The sequence below is a fragment of the Callithrix jacchus genome, chromosome 12 (assembly GCF_049354715.1).
Source record: "Callithrix jacchus isolate 240 chromosome 12, calJac240_pri, whole genome shotgun sequence".
Lineage (NCBI taxonomy): Eukaryota > Metazoa > Chordata > Mammalia > Primates > Cebidae > Callithrix > Callithrix jacchus.
Genome location: NC_133513.1, coordinates 56,087,574 through 56,108,755, shown reverse-complemented (window position 1 = coordinate 56,108,755; position 21,182 = coordinate 56,087,574). Strand labels below are relative to the sequence as shown.

The window sequence follows — 21,182 nt, the reverse complement described above, 5'->3', positions numbered from 1 at the left end:
TCCGTAAATCAGTTTTGAGTAGTTTTTGGTATCTTTCTTGTTGGTGCTTTTTAAGATGGAAGAGTTGACATCAAGTGTTTAAACATATGCCAGTTTTGTGTATGTTCTTCTGAAGTATCAAGTGGACACTGATATACTTTGTTAATTTATTACCTTCTTAAAATCAGGCTGTGATGGTAAAACCTTCCTGTGAAGGGCCCATTTTGGGGGAGCTATTTATGAGATCAAACCTAATATGTTCAGCCTGAAAAGAGACTTGCCAGTTTCTAGTTTTACAGTGCCATCTGTAGGTAAAGAGGACGAAGCTTGACTGAAGGTTTGTATTTGGAGCGTGAGGGTGCTCTGGTGTTTAAAGGTCTTTTGTCATTGTCAGGTGGTCTCGGCTGCTCGCATCTTACTTAGGAACCCTGGAAATCAAGCTGCTTATGAACATTTTGAGACCATGAAGAACCAGTGGATTGATAATGTTGAAAAAATGACAGGTAGAGTTTTCTATAAAGTTCTTGTCTAATCCATGAGGAATGAGTTCTGAGAAACTGGAGTGGGACTGGTTCTGTTACTCAGCTGTAATTGAATAAAGGGCCAGTCATGTGCTTGGCAGTGTACTTGGCCCTGATTAAGGCTGCTGAGCAGTGGCGGCTTCTCATTCAAGCCTTGCAACTTTGTCAGAAGAGAAACTCTTTGAGTCTCTTTTATTTTAATGCTGCCCTCCTGGTGTGATGTTTATTGTCACCGCTCCTATCTTCTCTTGGAATAGTGTCTTTGCCCAGTCTGAGCCTGAATTTGGTTTCAGAGGCTGGGAGGCGGTGTTTGTGGATACAGTAAGTGTCCCTGTCATTTTCAGTGGGTTCACATTTCAAGGAACCACAATAGCTACCATTTAATACAACTTGTCTCAGAGTTTCCTCCAACTTATCAACTACGTAGTTTTTTAAAAAAGGAGAAACCAACCACCAGCAAACCTGTGTGTGTGCAATTGAAGTGGTACCTCTGAATCGTCTTCATTCTCTGTAAAAGGAGAGATAGGAGAGAACGGAAGGAATGAGGAATGTAGGCTTTTTGCTGTCCCCGAAGAACCTGCTGTGACTGGAGTCCATGGCAGCCCGAGATGAAAGTGGAATTCCTGAGGTGTCTGAAGAGAGGTAACAGGAATAAGAAACAGGCTGTTAGGTTATTGGAAGCCTCTGTGTGGCTCATCTTTGGCACTATAAGCTGCCAACACGCAACAGATGGCTGGGGAGTGAGATGAGCAGGGAGAAAATATTATTCACAGATAATGTGGTGGTGATGCAGTAATGGTTTCAGACGCATTCCTTGTTTCCTTCCGATGTTGCATTTCTGGTTGTCTGGGGTGGATACAAGGCTGGCAACCACAGTTGGTATAAATGCTGCAAGTCCAGATAGGCTTCTGGGCTATGTTCTCACTTTTTTTTGTTTGTTTATTGTGGTGTTTACCTGGACGCTTTTGATTATGTAGGAAGAGCTTTGAGCTGAAGAAGAGAATACTGGATGTTATACTTTCTCATAAGAAACTTGAGTGGATAACAGTGTTTTGGAGTTTCTGTTCTTCTAAATTGAAACTAAATTCCATTTCTGTTTTCCTAACAGGGCTGGTGGACGAAGCCATTGATACCAAATCTCTGTTGGATGCTTCAGAAGAAGCAATTAAAAAAGACCTGGACAAGTGCAAGGTAGCTATGGCCAACATTCAGCCTCAGATGCTGGTTGCTGGGGCAACCAGCATTGCTCGTCGGGCCAACCGGATCCTGCTGGTGGCTAAGAGGGAGGTGGAGAATTCTGAAGATCCCAAGTTCCGTGAGGCTGTGAAAGCAGCCTCTGATGAATTGAGCAAAACTATCTCCCCAATGGTGATGGATGCAAAGGCTGTGGCTGGAAACATTTCCGACCCTGGTAAGCAATGCATAGTACTACAGCTCACCTCTGCTGAGAGGTTAACTCAGGAGCGGTATTGAAGGAATGTGTACACATACACAGGCTGGGGGCAAAAACTGTAGACACTTAGTTCAAGAATGCTAAATTAATCTTTTTCCATCCAAATCTCTGCAGTATCAGCAGGCTTGTTGTATGTTAGTTTCTCTGGACCAACTTCTCTGTGCTTTTTTTGGAGGGGAGGGAAGGGATGGAGTTTCACTGTCTTACCCAGGCTGGTATGCAGTGATGTGATCTCAGCTCACTGCAACCTCCACCTCCTGGTTCCAGTGATTCTCCTGCCTCAGCCTCCTGAGTAGCTGGGAGTACAGGTGTGTGCCACAATGCCTGGATAATTTTTTTGTGGTTTTAGTAGAGACAGGGTTTTGCCATGTTGGTCAGGCTGGTCCTGAACTCCTGAGCTCAGGTGATCTGCCCGCCTTGGCTTCCCAAAGTGTTGGGATTATAGGCGTGAGCCACTGCACCTGCCTGGACTCTGTGCTTTTTTTTTTTTAAAGGCACAGTTTTACTCTTGTTGCCCAGGCTGGAGTTCAATGGCACAGTACTCCAGCTCACCGCAACCTCAACCTCCCACTGGGTTCAAGTGATTCTCCTGCCTCAGCCTCCCAAGTAGCTGGGATTACAGGCACCTGCCACCATACCTGGCTAATTTTTTATATTTTTAGTGGAGTTGGGGTTTTACCATGTTGGCCAGGCTTGTCTCAAACTCCAGACCTCAGGTGATCCACCCACCTTGGCCTTCCAAAATGTTGGGATTACAAACGTGACCCACCACGCCCAGTCTGTGCTTTCTTAATATGGTCTGGCTAAATAGCTCCTCGCCCTGTTCAGTCATTATTTTGGAAAATTGTCAAAAGATGCATGAGAACCAATTTACCATCCATTTAGTTCATGTAACTGGAGTTAACTTCTCTTGTGCTTTTCTTAAAATGCTTTTTTCTCTGTAAAGCATTCTCAATTTTTGTCAAATCTGGAGAGCTTAAGTTTATCTGTGGGTCTCCTAGGCCCTACACTTAAAAGAAAACATGGGTTTTCTTTAGGTGAATTTTGATCATATTTTTGGTACTACCACAGCAGATCATAATTGGAGCCACTCCTTTGGTTGAAATCATCTGAATTCCTTCCTGTTTTGAACATCTAATGTTTTCAGTCTCGTCTATGAGTAGAATGAAGTCAATGCGAGAGTGGGAAGGAGGGGCTCCCCTATCCATCTCTGATATCCTCAACCCATTATCATTTAGGACATACTTGGTTTCCTAATTGGAGTTTCTAATAGTTTAAGTGGATTCCTGAATTCCAGGCAACTGGATAGAGTACCACAGCTCAGCGCAAGGGTTAACATACTGAATGCCAGGTAGAGCAAAGGAGTAGAGAGAAAGGTGAGAAGTACTGCAGGGAATGTATGTCTAATCTGAAACTGACATCTCCCATGTTCTGAGTTGGGCAGGCTTATCTCTTGACTGCCTCAACATAAGAGGCGATGGATGCCACCTGAGCCCAAAGTGTTCACGCCCAGGGATCTCCTAGGTACTTGCTAGTTGTATAGGCAAGAAGGCACCCTGAACACTAAAAGAACAGCTGGTCTGTGATGCTTCCAACAGTCTGCAGGCCTCAGGGCATCTGCCTTGTCCTGCGTCCCTCCCTCTTCAGTCACTGCCTGTGATATTTACTGGCAACTTCACATCCAGCTTTTGTTCATGGAACCAATTCTTCTGCTGCACGGACAGTGCTTTGGGGCATTGACCCACCCAGCTGAAAATGAGGGTGTCTTGTGTTTAGGACTGCAAAAGAGCTTCCTGGACTCGGGATATCGGATCCTGGGAGCTGTGGCCAAGGTCAGAGAAGCCTTCCAGCCTCAGGAGCCTGACTTCCCACCTCCTCCACCAGACCTTGAACAACTCCGAGTAAGTAAATTCAGAGATAGGGAGAATTGAATAGGAAGGTGTTGAGATTGCAGCAAGAGAGAGGTAGATTGTGTTTTAGAGCCGCCATCACTAGGTGGCTTCATTTAGCTTTAATTTGAAGCTTAGTGGGAGGTAGATCTCGATTTTCATTACTAAATCCAGTAGCATTATAACCTAGTGCTTATATACATGGGTTGATAGGTGTGTGTGGTAGTGGCCTGCTATGATGCGGAGTGGCTGGAGCAGAGGAGCTGGCTTTGGTAAGTGTGGATGTGATGAGTGGTGAGGTAGTGCATTGTGGTAAAATAATCTTCACAGCTTGCAGTAAAGAGATTTTATGTGTTCTTAGTTGATAATGGTAGAACGGAGGTGGTTGAAATCTGATGTTGGTTCTTTCCTTTATTTGCCTTTTTTTAAATAACATAAGTAATACATGCTTTAAAAATTTTTTCCCCAACTGTAATTTAAAATCTTCTGATACCTTCCCCATTACCCACCGCAAGTACTGTGAATAAATTTTGCCATGGTGTACGAAGAGGCTAGCTAGGCAGTATGTTGCAGATACAAATTCCAGAAATAGAAATAGTGATTATTTCTAGACATTTATTCCAACTAACAGTATTAGAAATACCTTGACCTTGTAAATAACTTATCAAGGCAATAATTTGATTTACTTTCCCATATTTAATGTCTGTAAAAGATATTAAGTTTCTAAGTTGGCTGAAGACAAAATTAGGTCATTGCGCCCACAGCTAAGGAACAGTGTTTCCCAGCCCTCAACACTTTCTTAGATTCTTTCCAGTGAAGCTCTTGGGGGGTATTTGGAGCTGGGAGAGAGGGCTGTTCCTGGGGAATGGCTTCTTATGTGAGCAGTAGAGTCATGCCATTTAGAATCTGAATCTTAGAGGTCATTTGGTGTAGCTGCCCCTCACTGACAGATGAAGAACCTTAGGCCAAGGGGAGAAGTAAGTTACTTGTCTATGTAGCTGCTTTTTGGTTGAACCAGGACCAGAACATGTATCTTCTGTAGGGATTTTTTGCGAATCCTTCTTCTGGTAGCACTGTGTATGCCTCCCTGGGATGCGACCAAAACAATAGCTGCTAGCCATTTTTTTTTTTTTTTTTTTTTTGAGATGGAGTCTTGCTCTGTTGCCTAGGTTGGAGGGCAATGGCATGATCTCAGCTCATGGCAACCTCTGCCTCCCGGGTTCAAGCAATTCTCCTGCCTCAGCCTCTTGAGTAGCTGAGATTACAGGCACGTGCCACCATGCCTGGTTAATTTTTGTGTTTTTAGGGATGGGGTTTCATCATGTTGGCCAGGCTGGTCTCGAACTCCTGACCTCAGGTGACCCACCTGCCTTGGCCTCCCAAAGTGCTGGGATTATAAGCATGAGCCACTGTGCCTGGCTGCTGCTAGCTTTCTGTAGAGAAAATCTGCTTCTGTTGAGATTGAAACAGGTGGTCCTTGTGGCTCAGTGTGGGTGGTCTTATGTGGAATGAATGTGGGTGAGTTTCTAGGGATGCTTTTTAGAAGAAAGAATTCCAGAGGGAAATAGTTTTAAGACTTTACTTACAACTTGTTTTCTCTTTTTTAGCTAACAGATGAGCTTGCTCCTCCCAAACCACCTCTGCCTGAGGGTGAAGTCCCTCCACCCAGGCCCCCACCACCAGAGGAAAAGGATGAAGAGTTCCCTGAGCAGAAGGCTGGGGAGGTGATTAACCAGCCAATGATGATGGCTGCCAGACAGCTCCATGATGAAGCTCGCAAATGGTCCAGTAAGGTAAGTGGCAAAGCATTTCTTGTTGAGAAGGATGTCTTCTCAAAAGAGATGAAGAACCATGCGCACAGCCCAGAAAGAAGAGTCTGGAGTCACCCTCTCTCTCTGCTTTGGTTCCTGTGTTGCCAATAGCATGTTCCTCTTCTTTCCTGTGGTTTAGTGAGATGTTTCTGGTGCCTGATGGTTTCTCCTTCAAGCTGCAAATGCCAGAGCTAGGATGCCTGTGATTTGAGAAGAGGGTTCCTAACCTCTTTGTCCATTAGAGTGCCAGCTGCCTTGACCCTGGGCATTTGGGGTCTTTTAGAAATTGCTTATCTTTCTTGGAATTGCGAATGTTTTTAGATGCTACATTGCTAATTATCAGAGCTCCTAATATGAATTCTGTGCGCTGTGCTAAAACTAGATGAAATGTTTGCATTTTCTGTTTTCTTATAGAAGCAAGTAAATCGGTATCTTAGAAGCCATATGCTTTTGTCCTTTCTCAGAATCATTTTACCTCTCAACTCAAGAGAGCTCCAGGCTGTCTCTTACTCAGCAAATCTGAAGGTGTAAATATTAATGTGGTTGGTAAAAATATGGATGCCACAGCAGTCATGCCCCATGAAGAACTTTTGCCTATTTCCCCCTAAATGATGAAAAGTGAGTGGTAGCTTTTTTAGATAGGAGGAATATTGTTACTAACCTTGCAATGAAATGTAGTTCTTAGTTCTAAACTGTTTCTAATATGACCCTAGATGTTTATTCCCATCTATTTGCCTTTATTCTTTGTACATCCTCAAAGCTTTCAATCTCTTGTATTGATTGTTCTTCCTCAGGTACCTCCTGCACCTGTAGCTGATCTTGGATTTTTTCAGGCTGGGAAATTCACATTGGTTTTTAACTCTGTTTTTCTGAACTGTTAGCTGTGAGCCCAGGTTCTAAGAAGGAATGTAGACTTTGCTGGTGTTGGATCTGACTTGTAGAATTATTTATAATGGTATCTCTCCATTTGGAGCATGCATAACTGTGGGCCCATGTGGCAGAGTCCCACTGTGCATGGGGAGTTGGAGAGGGTAACAGGAAAGATTTTAAAGGAAACGTAAATTTCATTACAATGAACCAAGGTATACTATGCAGTGGAACACAAAATATACATGAATTATTGAAAAAAAAAAAAAAAAAACTAAACTAAAAGCAGACAGCATTGGCCCACATACTTGGCCCAATCTGCCATTTGTGGCCAGAAGTCCTGAGCTCTGTTTCCTGAAGTGTGGAATATCAGGAGTTTGCTGACTTAAAGTCAGAAGCTACTTGAACCATGTGTATACTGGGGCTGAGGAGGAAGATGTGTTTGTGTATCTGTCAATCTATCTGTCTTGGTACACTTTGGGACTCTGAACCTTAGCAGCAGTGAGCTGGCTTTTCTTCTGAGTAACAGAGGTGGGTCTCGGTTGAGTTTAGGCAAAAGAGTTTGGATGGTACCTATGTCTGCTTTTAGTTTTTTGTTTTTTTTTTTTCAATAATTCATGTATATTTTGTGTTCCAGTGCATAGTATACCTTGGTTCATTGTAATGAAATTTACGTTTCCTTTAAAATCTTTACTGTTACCCTCTCCAACTCCCCATGCACAGTGGGACTCTGCCACATGGGCCCACTAATTGGCTCTGAATCCTCTGACTTCATTGTCACCTTTTGGAGTCAGGTTTCATGTGCAGGATAAGACTTTTAGGAGTGATAACAACCTCAAAGAAAATTCCATATAAACTACTTCCCCTTGAGTACAGATGTTTGATATAAAGAACCCATGTTCACCATTCTTGTACAAATGGTTTGGGTTTACTGTGGCAGTTTTTTATTTTCTTTCCATGTTACTCTATTTTCAGCATCTGGCTTTTATAATCCCCATCTGTGCTTCTAAATTCATGTTATCTCCATCATGATTCTCATTCTTTCATGAGCACCAGTTTTGGGCTCCTGTGAGCTCAGCTGCAGTTACCTGCCAAGTCCACATGTTATTCTATCTGTGAATTAGATAAGCCGAGTTTGGGGTGAGTTAGAACCTACTTTGCAAGAGATTTCGGTTGTACCAAAGGAGAAGTTTTCTGAGTTGGTATTAGCAATGGATGCACGAAGAGATGGTAGAAGCTTTGCCTCAGAAAACCTTGAGGGGATAAAGAGCTGGTCTGATGCGTGGGTATTCCCTGAGATGGGTGGCTGATGAGGTGGCTTCTTGAGGCTCCTTACAGATGGGTGATAGTGGGGTTCTTAAATTATCTTCACTCACCATTGTGCTTGTTTTTCCTGCCTCTTTCCTAGTTTTGTATTCATTACCTCTGATTATCATTTTTAATTCTGGGACTTTTAACTCATGAAGGAAATAATCTGTGTCTGGCAGCTACAGAGCTGAGCCAAGTTGCCTCCTGTGTCCCAGGAAAATGTAGAACAGTGACCATATGATCCAGCAGTGTTCACTTTATTCTGTTCAAAGCAACTTGTATGGTTGCATTTACTTTTTCTCTCTGGATTTCTTTTAAAGGTAATTGGCTACTATCGTTTGGTTGCTGGGCTCCTCAGAAATATTCTGATGTGAGAATCACTCCTGTCAAATTTAACTTTAGTAGCAAATATATTAAAGAAATGAATGGCTGGGTGCAGTGACTCACGCCTGTAATCCCAGCACTTTGGGAGACCGAGGCAGGCGGATCACCTCAGGTCAGGAGTTCAAGACCAGCCTGGCTAACATGATGAAACCCCTGTCTTTACTAATAATTCAAAAAATTAGCCAGGCATGGTGACAGGTGCCTGTAATCTCAGCTACTTGGGAGGCTGAGGCAGGAAAATCGCTTGAATCTGGGAGGCGGAGGTTGCAGTGAGCCATGATCGTGCCACTGCACTCTGGCCTGGGCAACGAGAGTGAAACTCTGCCTCCAAGAAAAGAAAAAGAAAGAAATGAATGCCATTAGCTTTCTTGGTATAAAGATTTCTCTGGAAACCCTTTGCCATTGGAGTTAGTCCCTTTTCCTCCCTCACCACAGGGTGGCTTGGGCTGAGTGGTGTTGGAGGCTGAGAATTCCCCCTTCTGTGGAGCTTGGTGCACAAGGGTCCTAGAGAACATGTTATTTTCCTTCTCATCCTAGGCCGGCTTTGGTTACTAAGCCAGCTGAAGCCCGTTTTCCCAAGTCCTATTGCTCTTACTAACACTATCCCTATTTCTCATCCTTCCCGCCATCGACAAAGCCGGGCATCCCAGCCGCTGAGGTGGGTATAGGTGTTGTAGCTGAGGCAGATGCGGCCGATGCTGCTGGGTTCCCTGTCCCCCCTGACATGGAAGACGATTACGAACCTGAGCTGCTGTTAATGCCATCCAATCAGCCGGTCAACCAGCCCATTCTGGCCGCGGCTCAGTCCTTGCATCGGGAAGCTACCAAGTGGTCTAGTAAGGTACTGATCAGCACCCCCAGTTGGGGGCTGCTCCAAATGCATCCAGCCATGTGCAGCCTTGACACATTGCATCACTCATGATCTGTGCTGGTCCTGTGAGTCTGAGCAGGGTGGGCATCTGTCTGTCTGCACCATGTTGTTAGGACTGGCTTCACAAGTTTGACAGGTCTGCTAATGCCAGATTAATTGGATTGTATTTATGTTTGGGGGATGAAGAGAGATGGGGGTCACTTTTTGAAAGGATTCCTTTTCTGACTTTGTGACCATCGTTGGAACTTTAAGCCTCTTGGGAAGCTGTCGATGCATCTCCCAATGACTTAACAGGTCAGAAACCCTGTAGACCATTACGAGGTCACCTGGCCTGACCATTGAGGTTTGCCTGCTCCCGACTTACCTCAGTGATGGCTCAGGGAGAGTTGGTGAGGGTGAGAGGCAGCTTTATATGGGAGGGTCTCTGGGGGAGGATTGCTTGCCACCCTGCCCTCGGCTATGTGGCAGATACTGGCCTTGATGGGAGCCCAGAGAGAATGGGGCTTCACTGACTGCTTGTCCAGGTATCTCAGTGGGAGGGAGGGGGAATGAGAGTGGGAAATGCAGTACTCAAGGCCACAAGACAGGCAGCCATAGAACTTTGGCCTTGGGGAATGAACCAAAGCTAGTTTGGAGAGGAGGGGGCTGGGGATGATCACTTTTCCCTTTAAAAGTGGCATGCTGCAGGAAGGCTTTGAAGAGTGATGGGTAGTAACTAACCATGGCACTGTGCTATCTTCTAACCAAAGTCATGGGGTCCTGGAATGATCCTAGGTCTGCACTAGAAGAGGTAGACCCAGAGGACCTTCTCTAACGTACCCCTTGCTTCTTGACTTCTTCCCATACCTGCGTTCTCTCCAGCCTCAATTACTGCCTGAGATGTTACACACCTTCCAGCATAAATGAGCTGCTTCATGGTGCCTGTGGAGGCCTCTCACAGAGCACCCTGCAGTGGTATGGTTTGTGTATGCCTCACTGCATTGTATAGAAATGAAGGCCATGAGGGGAAAAATGAGTAGGGCCTGGCCTTTTAGCTAGTTTTGAACATCACAGTTGCTATTATTTTGGGTTCTTAGCAGCCAGAAGAGGAGCTTTCATGAGAGGGCACAGAATAAACGTGTCTATTTCATTATGACCTATGAGGGTTTTAGTAAACCAAAATGCCAAATCTAAGATAAACTGACATTTGTTGGCATGAGGATTCCATTTACAGCCTAAATCACGACTTTAATTTTCCTGATGCCTTCCTTCCCTTGCATCCTCTTAGCTGAAGGTTCTGTTAACTGGAGTCTTCACTTAGCTGAGGGGACTGAAGAATTGATTCTTTACCCTTTTACATGTGAAGAATTAAAGTAACATGTTCTTTCAGGGTGATGGGACAAATAAGAGGCAGTAGAGGGATAGCCAGAGCAGGCTAGATCAGAAAATATCTTTTTTTTTCTCATCCAGGCTGAGAATAGTTACTTGAGGTTTGAAATTATAGTTAAGTAGCAAAAGTCTTGGCTGCTATTTGCAACAAGAGTAAGCATGAAGAGGGTGACTTCAGCATCTGGAAAGGCTCCTCTGTATTTTTCCCCTCAAGCCAGCTCTACTGCTTTCTCCCTATAGAAATGAAAGTGCCTGTTTAACCAAATCCTTGGGCCTGTTCCCAGTTTATTGGTATGATTAACCTGGAGATGCCGAAGTGCTTGTTCAGTACTGTGCCTGGGGTGCACATCTTGCCCTTTAAGAGTAATATCTGGGTCTTCCTTTTTTCAGTCAGGAAATGTCTCTCTCCCTCTCCTTCTTTCCCCCTCTTCTCTCCTCTCTCTGTTTCTTGCACTGAGTGCTTGGACGAGTACCCTGTCTCGTTCTTCTTTTTTTCCTCTAGTGCTATCTGTATCACTCAAGAACGGCTCTTTTCTCCTCTTCTCACCCTTCCAGAGGGATGCTAGGGTGGCAAGCTCCCTCCTCTTCTCTGTGCTTCTCCTTCCTTCCTTAACATGGCCAGAGCGTGGACAGAGCTCACACTGTATCTTTGCTTCTCTCTAGGGCAATGACATCATTGCAGCAGCCAAGCGCATGGCTCTGCTGATGGCTGAGATGTCTCGGCTGGTAAGAGGAGGCAGTGGTACCAAGCGGGCACTCATTCAGTGTGCCAAGGACATCGCCAAGGCCTCAGACGAGGTGACTCGGTTGGCCAAGGAGGTTGCCAAGCAGTGCACAGATAAACGGATTAGAACCAACCTCTTACAGGTACTCTGGGAAAGAGGCTCTGTGTGTGTGTGTGTGTGTGTGCGTGTGTGCGCGTGCACGCACGCAAAGGAGGCTCTCTGTGTGTGTGTGTGCGAGCAAGAGGGTGTGAGGGGGAAAAGCAAAAGAGAAAAACTAGGTGAGTAAGGAAGAAAGAGGCACTTCACTAGGGACAGAAATAGCAGAAAGGGGAAATAACAAATGTGCTGGGAAAGACAGATTCAGGAAAGGTGACTTCCTAATCAAATGAAAGAATGTGAATGCTTCCATTTCTGGAGAAAAGGATTGTACTGACTCTAGAGAAAAAACAAGTGGAATTCTGCTGCTTATTTATTGAATGTCTTCTCTGTGCCGGCCACTAGGAATACAGAGGTCGATAAGTCTTGCCTTTATGGAGCTTGTGGGCAAGGCAAACAGAGAAACATACCAAATTAAACTTTCTCTTTAGGTATGTGAGCGAATCCCAACCATAAGTACCCAGCTCAAAATCCTGTCCACAGTGAAGGCCACCATGCTGGGCCGGACCAACATCAGTGATGAGGAGTCTGAGCAGGTATGTGGCAGCTGCTTTTGGTTTCTTGCTGGCAGCTTCTGTGCTGTTTTGCAGTAATTTAATTCAACTTTGGGGGAAATTTTACTTCTGAATTAAGTACTCAGTATGTGGGATGCACTCAGACTCTCTCAGGAGGGGAGAGTCTGTGTTGGATAGATCTATCAGAAATTTGGAATTGGGGCCAGATGCGGTGGCACATGCAGGTAATCCCAGCACTTTGGGAGGCCAAGGCGGGAGGATTGTTTGAGTCCAGGAGGTCAAGGCTGCAGTGAGTTGGAGTGAAAAGGCACTGGAGGCCCCAAAAGAGGGTGACAGAGTGAGACCCTGTCTCAAAAAAACATAACAAAACCAAAAAACCAGAAATTGAAAGCCAGGTGTGGTGGTATGCACCTGTAGTCCCAGCCACTGGGGAAGCTGAGGCAGTAGGATCATTTGAAACCAGGAGTGGAGTTCAAAAAGAGCTTGGGGAATATAGCAAGACCCTGTCTTAAAAAAAAAAAAAAAAAAAAGAATTTGGAATGGGAAGTAAAGCTCTTGGACAACGTTTGTCATTTTACAGATTGAAACAGGTGTGGAGAGGTTAAGCATCTGAAGTAACACTATGGATCTGTGGCAGTTAGGACTCTACTCAGTTCCTCACCCCTGTAATAAGTTTGGCTCTTTTGAGGCCTCAAGTGCCTATTCACTCCAACTCACTGTATGTTTTTGGCTGGAGAGAATGTCTGCTTTCCAGCTCTCTCTGAGTGTTAGTGCCTCAGAGAGGCTGAGTAGTGCAGGCTTTTCAGGGACATGCATAGTTAGGCCTGTGCTGAAATTGAAATAGTAGCTTAAAGGAGGTGCTTCCCTTATATTCTCTTGAGGTTTCTCTGATAGAGATAGAAATAAGGATGCTGGGAAGGTTCTCTTAAGCACTGCTTCCTGCATACACCTTGGCAATCACCTCTTGGTTTGTCCGCCTTCCTGGAATTGTGGCCCAGGTCTTTCAGGAAACTTTCATTTGAGCACCCCTTACTCTCCTTATTTCCCCTCTGGGAGGCCCTATTCTGAGCCAGATTCCCAGATGGACTGCCTACACAGGGCTCATCACACATGGGGTAAGGTGAAGCACTGTATTAGGTGTTATGGGAGTTTAAAAAATTAAGAGACACAATCCCCCTGCCACCCTTGGGAACTCAAAAATAGTTTGAAAGAACAACTGTTTCTGATCTCTAGACCAGGATATAGGCGCCTGGGGCACTTTAGAGGAAATAAGGCAGCCTCTCTTGGTGCCATTATAGTTGCTTCTGCTACCATATTCTAACTGAACAACTCACCCTAATCCTCTCTTCTCCCAAACCATGAGAACTGTATCTTCACACCTAACTTCCATATATTCTATGCAGGATTTGGGCACTAGGCTATTTCTCTGTCATGTGATCTCTTCTGTCCAAAGAAAGGTAGAAAAAAATGAGGAAGGAAGGATAAGACTGACATTCAGGCTTAATCACAGACTTAATCAATTAACCAACAAAAATATGCCTTGAGAATATCTATTGAGTTCTATTAAATATTCCAGTAAAAAAGGTAGAAATTGACAGTATTGTAAAATAGAAAAAACACAGGACTGTTTGGGAGGCCGAGGCAGGAGAATCGCTTGAACCCAAGAGGCAGAGGTTGCAGTGAGCCGAGATCATGCCATTGTACTCTAGCCTGGGCACAAGAGCAAAACTCCATCTCAAAAACAAACAAACAAAATGACTGTAAGTCAGAAGTCTTGAGTCCTAATCCTCACTTCATGAATCTCTCTGGGCCTCAGTCCCTTTGCTGACCAAGTGAAAAGAACAATTCCTGATGAGGAATTCCAACCCACAGTTACACTTATCAGAGCCTGTAAAACTGAGTGTACAAATTTTATGTATGTGTGCATTTTTTTCTGGGGGAGAATTCACAGCCTTCATTAAATCCTCAAAAGATGTATGACTCAAAAATAGCTAAGAATTACTGGGCTGATGAATTGCCAAGTTCCTTGACTTTCTATGGTAGAGTATCAATGTGAGTTCAGTCCTATAAGGTTATGTGTTTAGAAGATTAACTTATTTAGATTTTCATGGGTTTATAAGGTGATTGGGTTGATTGATTCATGTGGTTGTTTTTAAAATTCATTAATTAAATATTGGTCACACTTGTAATCCTAGCACTTTCGAAGGCTGAGGCGGGTGGACCATAAGGTCAGCAGATCGAGACCATCTCGGCCAACATGGTGTAACTTGATGTCTATTAAGATACAAAAATTAGCTGGCTGTGGTGTCATGTGCCTGTAATCCCAGCTACCTGGGAGGCTGAGGCAGGAGAACTGCTTGAACCAGGCAGTCAGAGGTTGCAGTGAGCCCAGATGGCACCACTGGCACTCCAGCCTGGTGACAGAGCAAGACTCTGTTTAAAAAAATAAATAAATAAAAAAATATATATATGTGTATGTATTCCACACATTTGTGGAATACCTCCTGTGTGCCAGGCCCCATCCTACATACTGGGGGTACAACAGTGAACAAAATTGACAAAAATCTACTTTGTATAACTTAAATTTTACTGTGAAGACAGAAAAAAACCAAAAATATCCCAAACAACTTAGGTAAAATATATAGTGTATCAGTTAGTGATGTTATATTCAATGGAAAAAAGGCCAGGCACGTTGGCTCATGCCTGTAGTCTTGGCACTTTTGGAGGCTGAGGCAGGAAGATCACTTGAGCCCAGGAGTACAAGACCAGCCTGGGCAACATGGTGGAACCCCATCTCTACAAAAAAAAATAGCAATTATCCAAATAGGGCAGCTGTAACTGTAGTCCCAGCTGCTCAAAGGCTGAGGCAGGAGAATCGTTGAACCCAGGAGGCAGAGGCTGCAGTGGGCTAACATCATACCACTGCACTCTAGCCTGGATGACAGAGAAAGACCCCATCTCAAAAGAAGAATGAGAGGGAAGTCCTCACCAAGGTAGCAAGTGAGCAAAGGTCTGAAGGTGAGGGGGAGCTCTGGGATCCCTGGGGAAAGAGCAGTCTAGGTAGAGGGAACAGCAAATTCTGAGAGAGAAGCATGTTTGAAGACCCAGAAAGAGTACATGCTGTAGGCCAAGTGAAGCCACAGTACACAGTCAGTGATGGCCAGTTTTGGGTTCTTTTTGGTGATCCAGGAAAACCTGTAGTGATGCAAGCAAATAGGGGGGATGCCAGGTACCAGGGGGTTAACTGTATCCCACTCCTGGCTGAAACCTATTTTAGAGACAGGCCTGCATCAGGGAATCTGAGTAACGGAAGGTACCTCTTTTCTTGCAGGCTACAGAGATGCTGGTTCACAACGCCCAGAACCTCATGCAGTCTGTGAAGGAGACTGTACGGGAAGCAGAAGCTGCTTCAATCAAAATTCGAACAGATGCTGGATTTACACTGCGCTGGGTTAGAAAGACTCCTTGGTACCAGTAGGCACCTGGCTGAGCCTGGCTGGCACAGAAACCTCTACTGAAAAGAAGGAAAATGATCTGAGTCCCAGGAGCTGCCGAGTTGCTGGGAGCTGAAAATCACATCCTGACCTGACACATCAGAAAGGAATGGGGGCCTCTTTACATTAGAAAACATTTATACTCTTTCTTCATGGACATTTTGAAATGTGTTTCTGTATAAAGCCTGTGTTCTCAAACACAGTTTTACTTGTGCACCCTCTATCCCAATAGGCAGACTGGGTTTCTAGCCCATGTCTTCATACTTCACATAAGCTCGGAATCCAAGTGAACACTAGCCAGACACTCTGCTCTGCCCTTGTTCCCTAGGGGACATTTCCCTCTGTTTCTCTTTCCTTGGCCCCCATTTGCCCTTTCAGACTCCCAAGACCCAGAGTTTAGCCGAGTTAGTTACTAAGAAGAAAATTGCTGTGCTTCCAAAAATTGTTTTGAGCTTTCCATGTGGCTGCCAACCATGCCTGCCTTCCTTGGGCTGTGCTACCTGGGTCCTTTTCAGAAGTGAGCTTCGCTGCTACAGGGGAAGGTGGCCTCTGTGGAGCCCCAGCATATGGGGCCTGGATTCACTTCCTGCCCTTCCTCAGTTTAATCCTTCTAGCTTCCCACAGTATAAAACCACAGAATCATATGGTTCTGCATTTACTATGACCCCTGAGCAATGTCTGTGCTAGGGAAACTTCCCGTCCCATATCCTGCCTCAGCCTACCAAGGTAGCCATCCATGAACACACTGTGTCCTGGTGCTCTCTGCCACTGGAAGGGCAGAGTAGCCAGGGTGTGGCCCTGCCATCTTCCCCGCAGGGCCACTCCCAGGTACTCCATGCTTAGTCACTGCCTGCAGAGGTCTGTGCTGAGGCCTTATCATTCATTCTTAGCTTTTAATTGTTCATTCTGAGCTGAAATGCTGCATTTTAATTTTAACCAAAACATGTCTTTTGTAGCCTTCCTCCATACTGTTTCTAAACAAGATTTTAAAGACGTGTAGGTGTTTGTTCATCTGTAACTCTGAAAGATCCTTTTTATCCTTTTAAAATTCAGTCCTAAGAATGAGTGCTTGTCCCCCAAGAGTGTTTAATGGAAAGGCAACCCTGTCTGAAGGACACCTCCTGCCTAAGGGAGAGTGATATTTGCAGACTAGAATTCTGGTGCTGCTGAAGATGAATCAATGGGAAATACTCCAGTAATTCCTACCTCCCTGCAACCAACTACAACCAAGCTCTGCATCTTCTCCCAAGTAAGAGGTTCAAGAGAGTAATGGGTGTAATATTTCATTATCACCACAGTCAGTTCCTACTAGGCAAAATGAGAGGGTAATGTTTCATTTTTTTGTACTTATCACTACTAAGTATTTCCCAGCACATGAAACCTTTTTTTCCTAAAGCCAGAACCAGATGAGTAAAGGAGTAAGAACCCTTGCCCGAATATCCTTCCTTGCCACCCATCACTGTATATTAGTTCCCAACATCGAATGTGTAAAACTTGTCTTAAGTTGGTCCTGTACACTCAGGCTTTTTCTTTTTCCTTTAAAATAATTATTTTCAAGGCCCTCAGCATATTTGTATAGTTGCTTGCCTGATATAAATGCAATATTAATGCCTTTAAAGTATGAATCTATGCCAAAGATCACCTGTTGTTTTACTAAAGATTACTTAGAGGAAATAAGAAAAATCATGTTTGCTCTCCTGGTTCTTCCAGTGGTTTGAGACACTGGTTTATACTTTATGCCAGATGTGCTTTTCTCCACTATCAAGTGCTCAAGACACAGTGAAACAAACAAAAAAATCCCTGAATGATGATTAGAGACGTCACCGCCGCTAAAAAACTACATTTATAAGCTAGAATTTGTTATATGCAAATATTTTCTGCCTCTTCTTTTGTTCTGTTTAAAACAATAAAATGCATTTGTATAAATAATGCTTTAAATGGTGGGTATGTTATTTTAGCAAGAATTTGTAGGTCAGGTTTCTCCTTTGTTTTGATGAATAGCCCATGAAACTAATCCTCAAGATCTGGAAACTAAAGATTTTTATTTAATCCAAATGTTGTACTGGAAGAAGAAATCAATGGTAGTATATTTACTTAATGAAGATATGTGTGATAAAAGATGACAACTCTGAGGGTTACACACTCGAAGGAATAGAAGTGGTGGAGGTTAACAGTAGGCAGAAAGTAGCTGGATGAAACAGTTTGTCTTCATCTTACTAGCTATCTGTGGAGCCCACCAGTTCCCTTAAAAGCTAAGGTTGTTAAGTGTGCAGGAATACCTCATGTCCTCCCCTAATTACCAGATGGAGTCTTGCTGTCACCCAGGCTAGAGTGTAGTGGCACAATCTTGGCTCACTGCAACCTCTACCTCTCAGGTTCAAGCAATTCTCCTGCCTCAGCCTCCTGTGTAGCTTGGATTACAGGTACATACCACCACACCAGGCTAATATTTGTTTTTTAGCAGAGATGGGGTTTCACAGTGTTGGTCAGGCTGGTCTCAGAACTGTTGACCTCAAGTGATCCGCCCACCTTGGCCTCCCAAAGTACTGGGATTACAGGCGTGATCCACCACGCCCGGCCACACACGGAATAAAAATAGGGCTTTCAGGGATCCACCAGGGCTAAAAGGCAGAATTAGCTTTTGGGGACATAGTCCTTTTCCTTAAAGAAATACTGACTAAAATAGTAACAGCAGGTTTTTGGAGTAGAGTTGGGACATCACTGTTTTTGCCTCATTTTCCCAATCTGAAAGGGGTAATATATCATTAAAGGGTAATGATGCTGATATTTTAGTGTTGCCAACTGCTTTCATCACTGCTTTACCCTGGAAAGTTGCCAACTATAGAGATTCCAGCCTGTTTGAGTTAAAGGAAAAATCCAAGGCTACTACTGAATTAGCAGTTTTGCTATGTACCATATGTTCACTGGTGCTGCCTTCATGCTGCAGTATAATCATTTTCTCAAATCAGTTGCCTCTCAGGACAAGATCAGCATTTTCCTAGGGTTCTGTAGCCCCACTTAAGGAATGAACCTATCAAAGGAACTCCCTTTGAATAAAATGATGGTGACTCCCACACGCAGAAAATAATCATCTACTGCATTTGCTCTTGGGATATACTGCCTTATGAATTTAAAACAAGGGATCCAGGATTAGCTGTAACTCTGTGCTTGAAAAATATTCTACTACTACTAAGTATTCATGAATCTTTGTTATCAGTAGGTGGTGGTAGTGATAGGAAAGGGAGCTTTGATCACTAATCTCTCAGAATGGCCAGAATGGTGATGCTTAAGGAAAGTATGAATGGCTATTAACATACTGAGGTTAGGGGGAGGAGTACTGAGAAGTGCTTTGCAGCAACACTCACAGCTTGTGTGATGATGAAGAAGAAAATCTGATCATGTTCACCCTGCTTTGATACTTAGCCTTGCCCATCGGAGAATGTTCAATCAATAGCAGACCTAAAAAAAAAAAAAAATCAGGGGCTGATTGCTAACATCTCGGGACTGCAGCTCTCAGTGAAGGCATGGAGAACTAGAGGACGCCACACTTTCAGACAAATTCTGGTCGCTCACGGAGCAGAAGATCCCCAGTGGAGGAATCACACGGGTCGCCAGCGCGACTTTTGTGGCCGGCACAGCGGTTCCGCCGGCGCCAAGTGGCGCGGCAGCTCTCAGAGCAGAGTAAACAGGTTCGGAGGACCCACAAGGGCCCCCAGCACGACACCAGAGCCAGGCGCAGCGGCTGTGATGGCACCTTGGCACTGCTCGGAGCAGAGGTGCAGAGTAAACGGGACTGGCTCCCCTTCTGACCGAGGTTTGGAGCCCCGGGAAGGCAGAGTCGCCCACTATGGACACAAGAAAGAAGCCAGACAAGAGAATCCTGGGCAGAAAAGCACCATCAGTTTTAACGCCGCTGCTCTGGCCCTGGCAACTAACAACCTGGGCCTCAAGAGACCTAATGAAAAGGTCTGAAAGTTGGTAAATTCGAAGACCACAGGAGGATAAACGTACAATGATGGGAAGAAACCAGCATAAAAAAGCTGAGAATACTCAAAGTTAGAACGCCTCTCCCTCTAAAGATGATCACAGTTCCACATCAACAATGGAACAAGGCTTGATGGAGAATGAGCGCATCCCAATGCTAGAATATCACTTCAGGGAATGGATAATAACAAACTTCGGTGAGTTAAAAGAACATGTTGTAGCCCAACGTAAAGAAACTAGGAACTTTGAAAAAAAGTTTGATGAAATCCTATTGAGAATAGACAACTTAGAGAGGAGTATGAGTGAATTAATGGAACTGAAGAATACAATACAGGAACTCCGAGAAGTTTGCACAGGTTTAAACACTCGAATTGTTCAAGCAGAAGAAGGGATATCAGAGGTCAAAGTCCAACTTAATGAAATAAAACGCAAAGAAAAGATTGGAGAAAAAAGGATAAAAAGGAATGAGCAAAGTCTCCAAGAAATGTGGGACTATGTGAAAAGACCAAATCTACGTTTGATAGGTATACCTGAATGCGACGGAGAGAATGAATCCAAGATGGGGAATACCCTTCAGGAAATTATTCAGGAAAATTTTCCTAAACTAGCAAAGCAGGTCAATATTCAACCCCAGGTAATACAGAGAACACCACAAAGATATTCCTCAAGAAGAGCAACACCAAGGCACATAATCGTTAGATTCACCAGGGTTGAAACGAAGGAGAAAATACTAAGGGCAGCCGGAGAGAAAGGTCAGGTTACCCATAAAGGCAAGCCAATCAGACTTACAGCAGATCTCTCAGCAGAAACTCTACAAGCCAGAAGAGAGTGGGGGCCAATATTCAACATCCTCAAAGAACAGAACCTTCAGCCCAGAATTTCATATCCAGCCAAACTAAGCTTCACAACTGAAGGAAAAATAAAATCTTTTATGAACAAGCAAGAACTCAGAGATTTTATTACCACCAGGCCTGCTTTACAAGAGCTTCTGAAAGAAGCATTACACACAGAAAGAAACAACCAGTATCAGCCCTTCTAAAAATATACCAAAAAGTAAAGAGCACCAACATAAAGAAGAATTTACATCAACGAATGGATAAAACAGCCAGTTAAAATCAAAGGGCAGTAACCCTAAATTTAAATAGACTAAATCCCCCAATCAAAAGACACAGCCAAAACCCAACGGCATGTTACATCCAGACCTGTTTCACAGGCAAGGATACACAAAGACTCAAAGGGATGGAGAAAGATTTACCAACCAAATGGAGAGCAAAAATAAACAAACAAACAAATAAATAAATAAAAAGCAGGAGTTGCAATTCTCGTATCGGATAAAATAGATTTTAAAGCAACAAAGATATAGTGGTAAAAGGATCAATGCAACAACAAGAGCTAACGATCCTAACACCCCGATACATAGAGACTTAGACTCAATGAGGCAGAAAATTAATAAGGATATCAAGGACTCGAACTCAGATCCGGAACAAGTAAACTTAATAAATATTTATAGAGCTCTCCACTTCAAATACACAAAATAAACATTCTAGTCAATACCACATCACAGGTACTCATAGGTTTAAATGAAACATTGATTGGCCATTATTAATACCCATTTTTTTTTTTAAGAATAAAGCAATATTTCCACTCACTCTCCCTTTCTCTTCCTCTTTCTTCCTCTCCTTTACTCATTTTTTCTTCTTTCCTTCACTCAAAAAAAAAAAAAGAAATCAACTTGTAAACCTCTAGATCCAGGTCGGCAATGTCTCTCTCATTGCTTGAATTCCTTCCTTCCCTTCCCTCCCTCCCTCCCTCCCCCCTTCCTCTCTTCCTTCATCCCTCCCTTCCTCAAAAAAAAAA

At 43.9% G+C, this 21,182-nt stretch overlaps 1 protein-coding gene across 4 annotated transcripts in view; it reads left to right on the top strand.

The window, feature by feature from the left end:
* The window catches only part of VCL (vinculin), a 125,027-nt gene extending 107,760 nt beyond the window's left edge, over window positions 1-17,267 (top strand). For 2 of the 4 annotated variants that reach the window (XM_002756213.6, XM_009009686.4), the window contains exons 15-22: window positions 374-482; window positions 1,609-1,911; window positions 3,730-3,854; window positions 5,450-5,635; window positions 8,850-9,053; window positions 11,115-11,318; window positions 11,764-11,868; window positions 15,179-17,267. In XM_002756213.6, the coding sequence (XP_002756259.3) occupies window positions 374-482; window positions 1,609-1,911; window positions 3,730-3,854; window positions 5,450-5,635; window positions 8,850-9,053; window positions 11,115-11,318; window positions 11,764-11,868; window positions 15,179-15,325 (1,383 nt within the window). In that variant the 3' untranslated portion in view covers window positions 15,326-17,267. The remainder of the gene's footprint in view (window positions 1-373; window positions 483-1,608; window positions 1,912-3,729; window positions 3,855-5,449; window positions 5,636-8,849; window positions 9,054-11,114; window positions 11,319-11,763; window positions 11,869-15,178) is intronic. The other 2 variants (XM_002756214.6, XM_009009687.4) reach the window with 1 other exon arrangement.
* The last annotated feature ends 3,915 nt before the right edge of the window (window positions 17,268-21,182 follow it).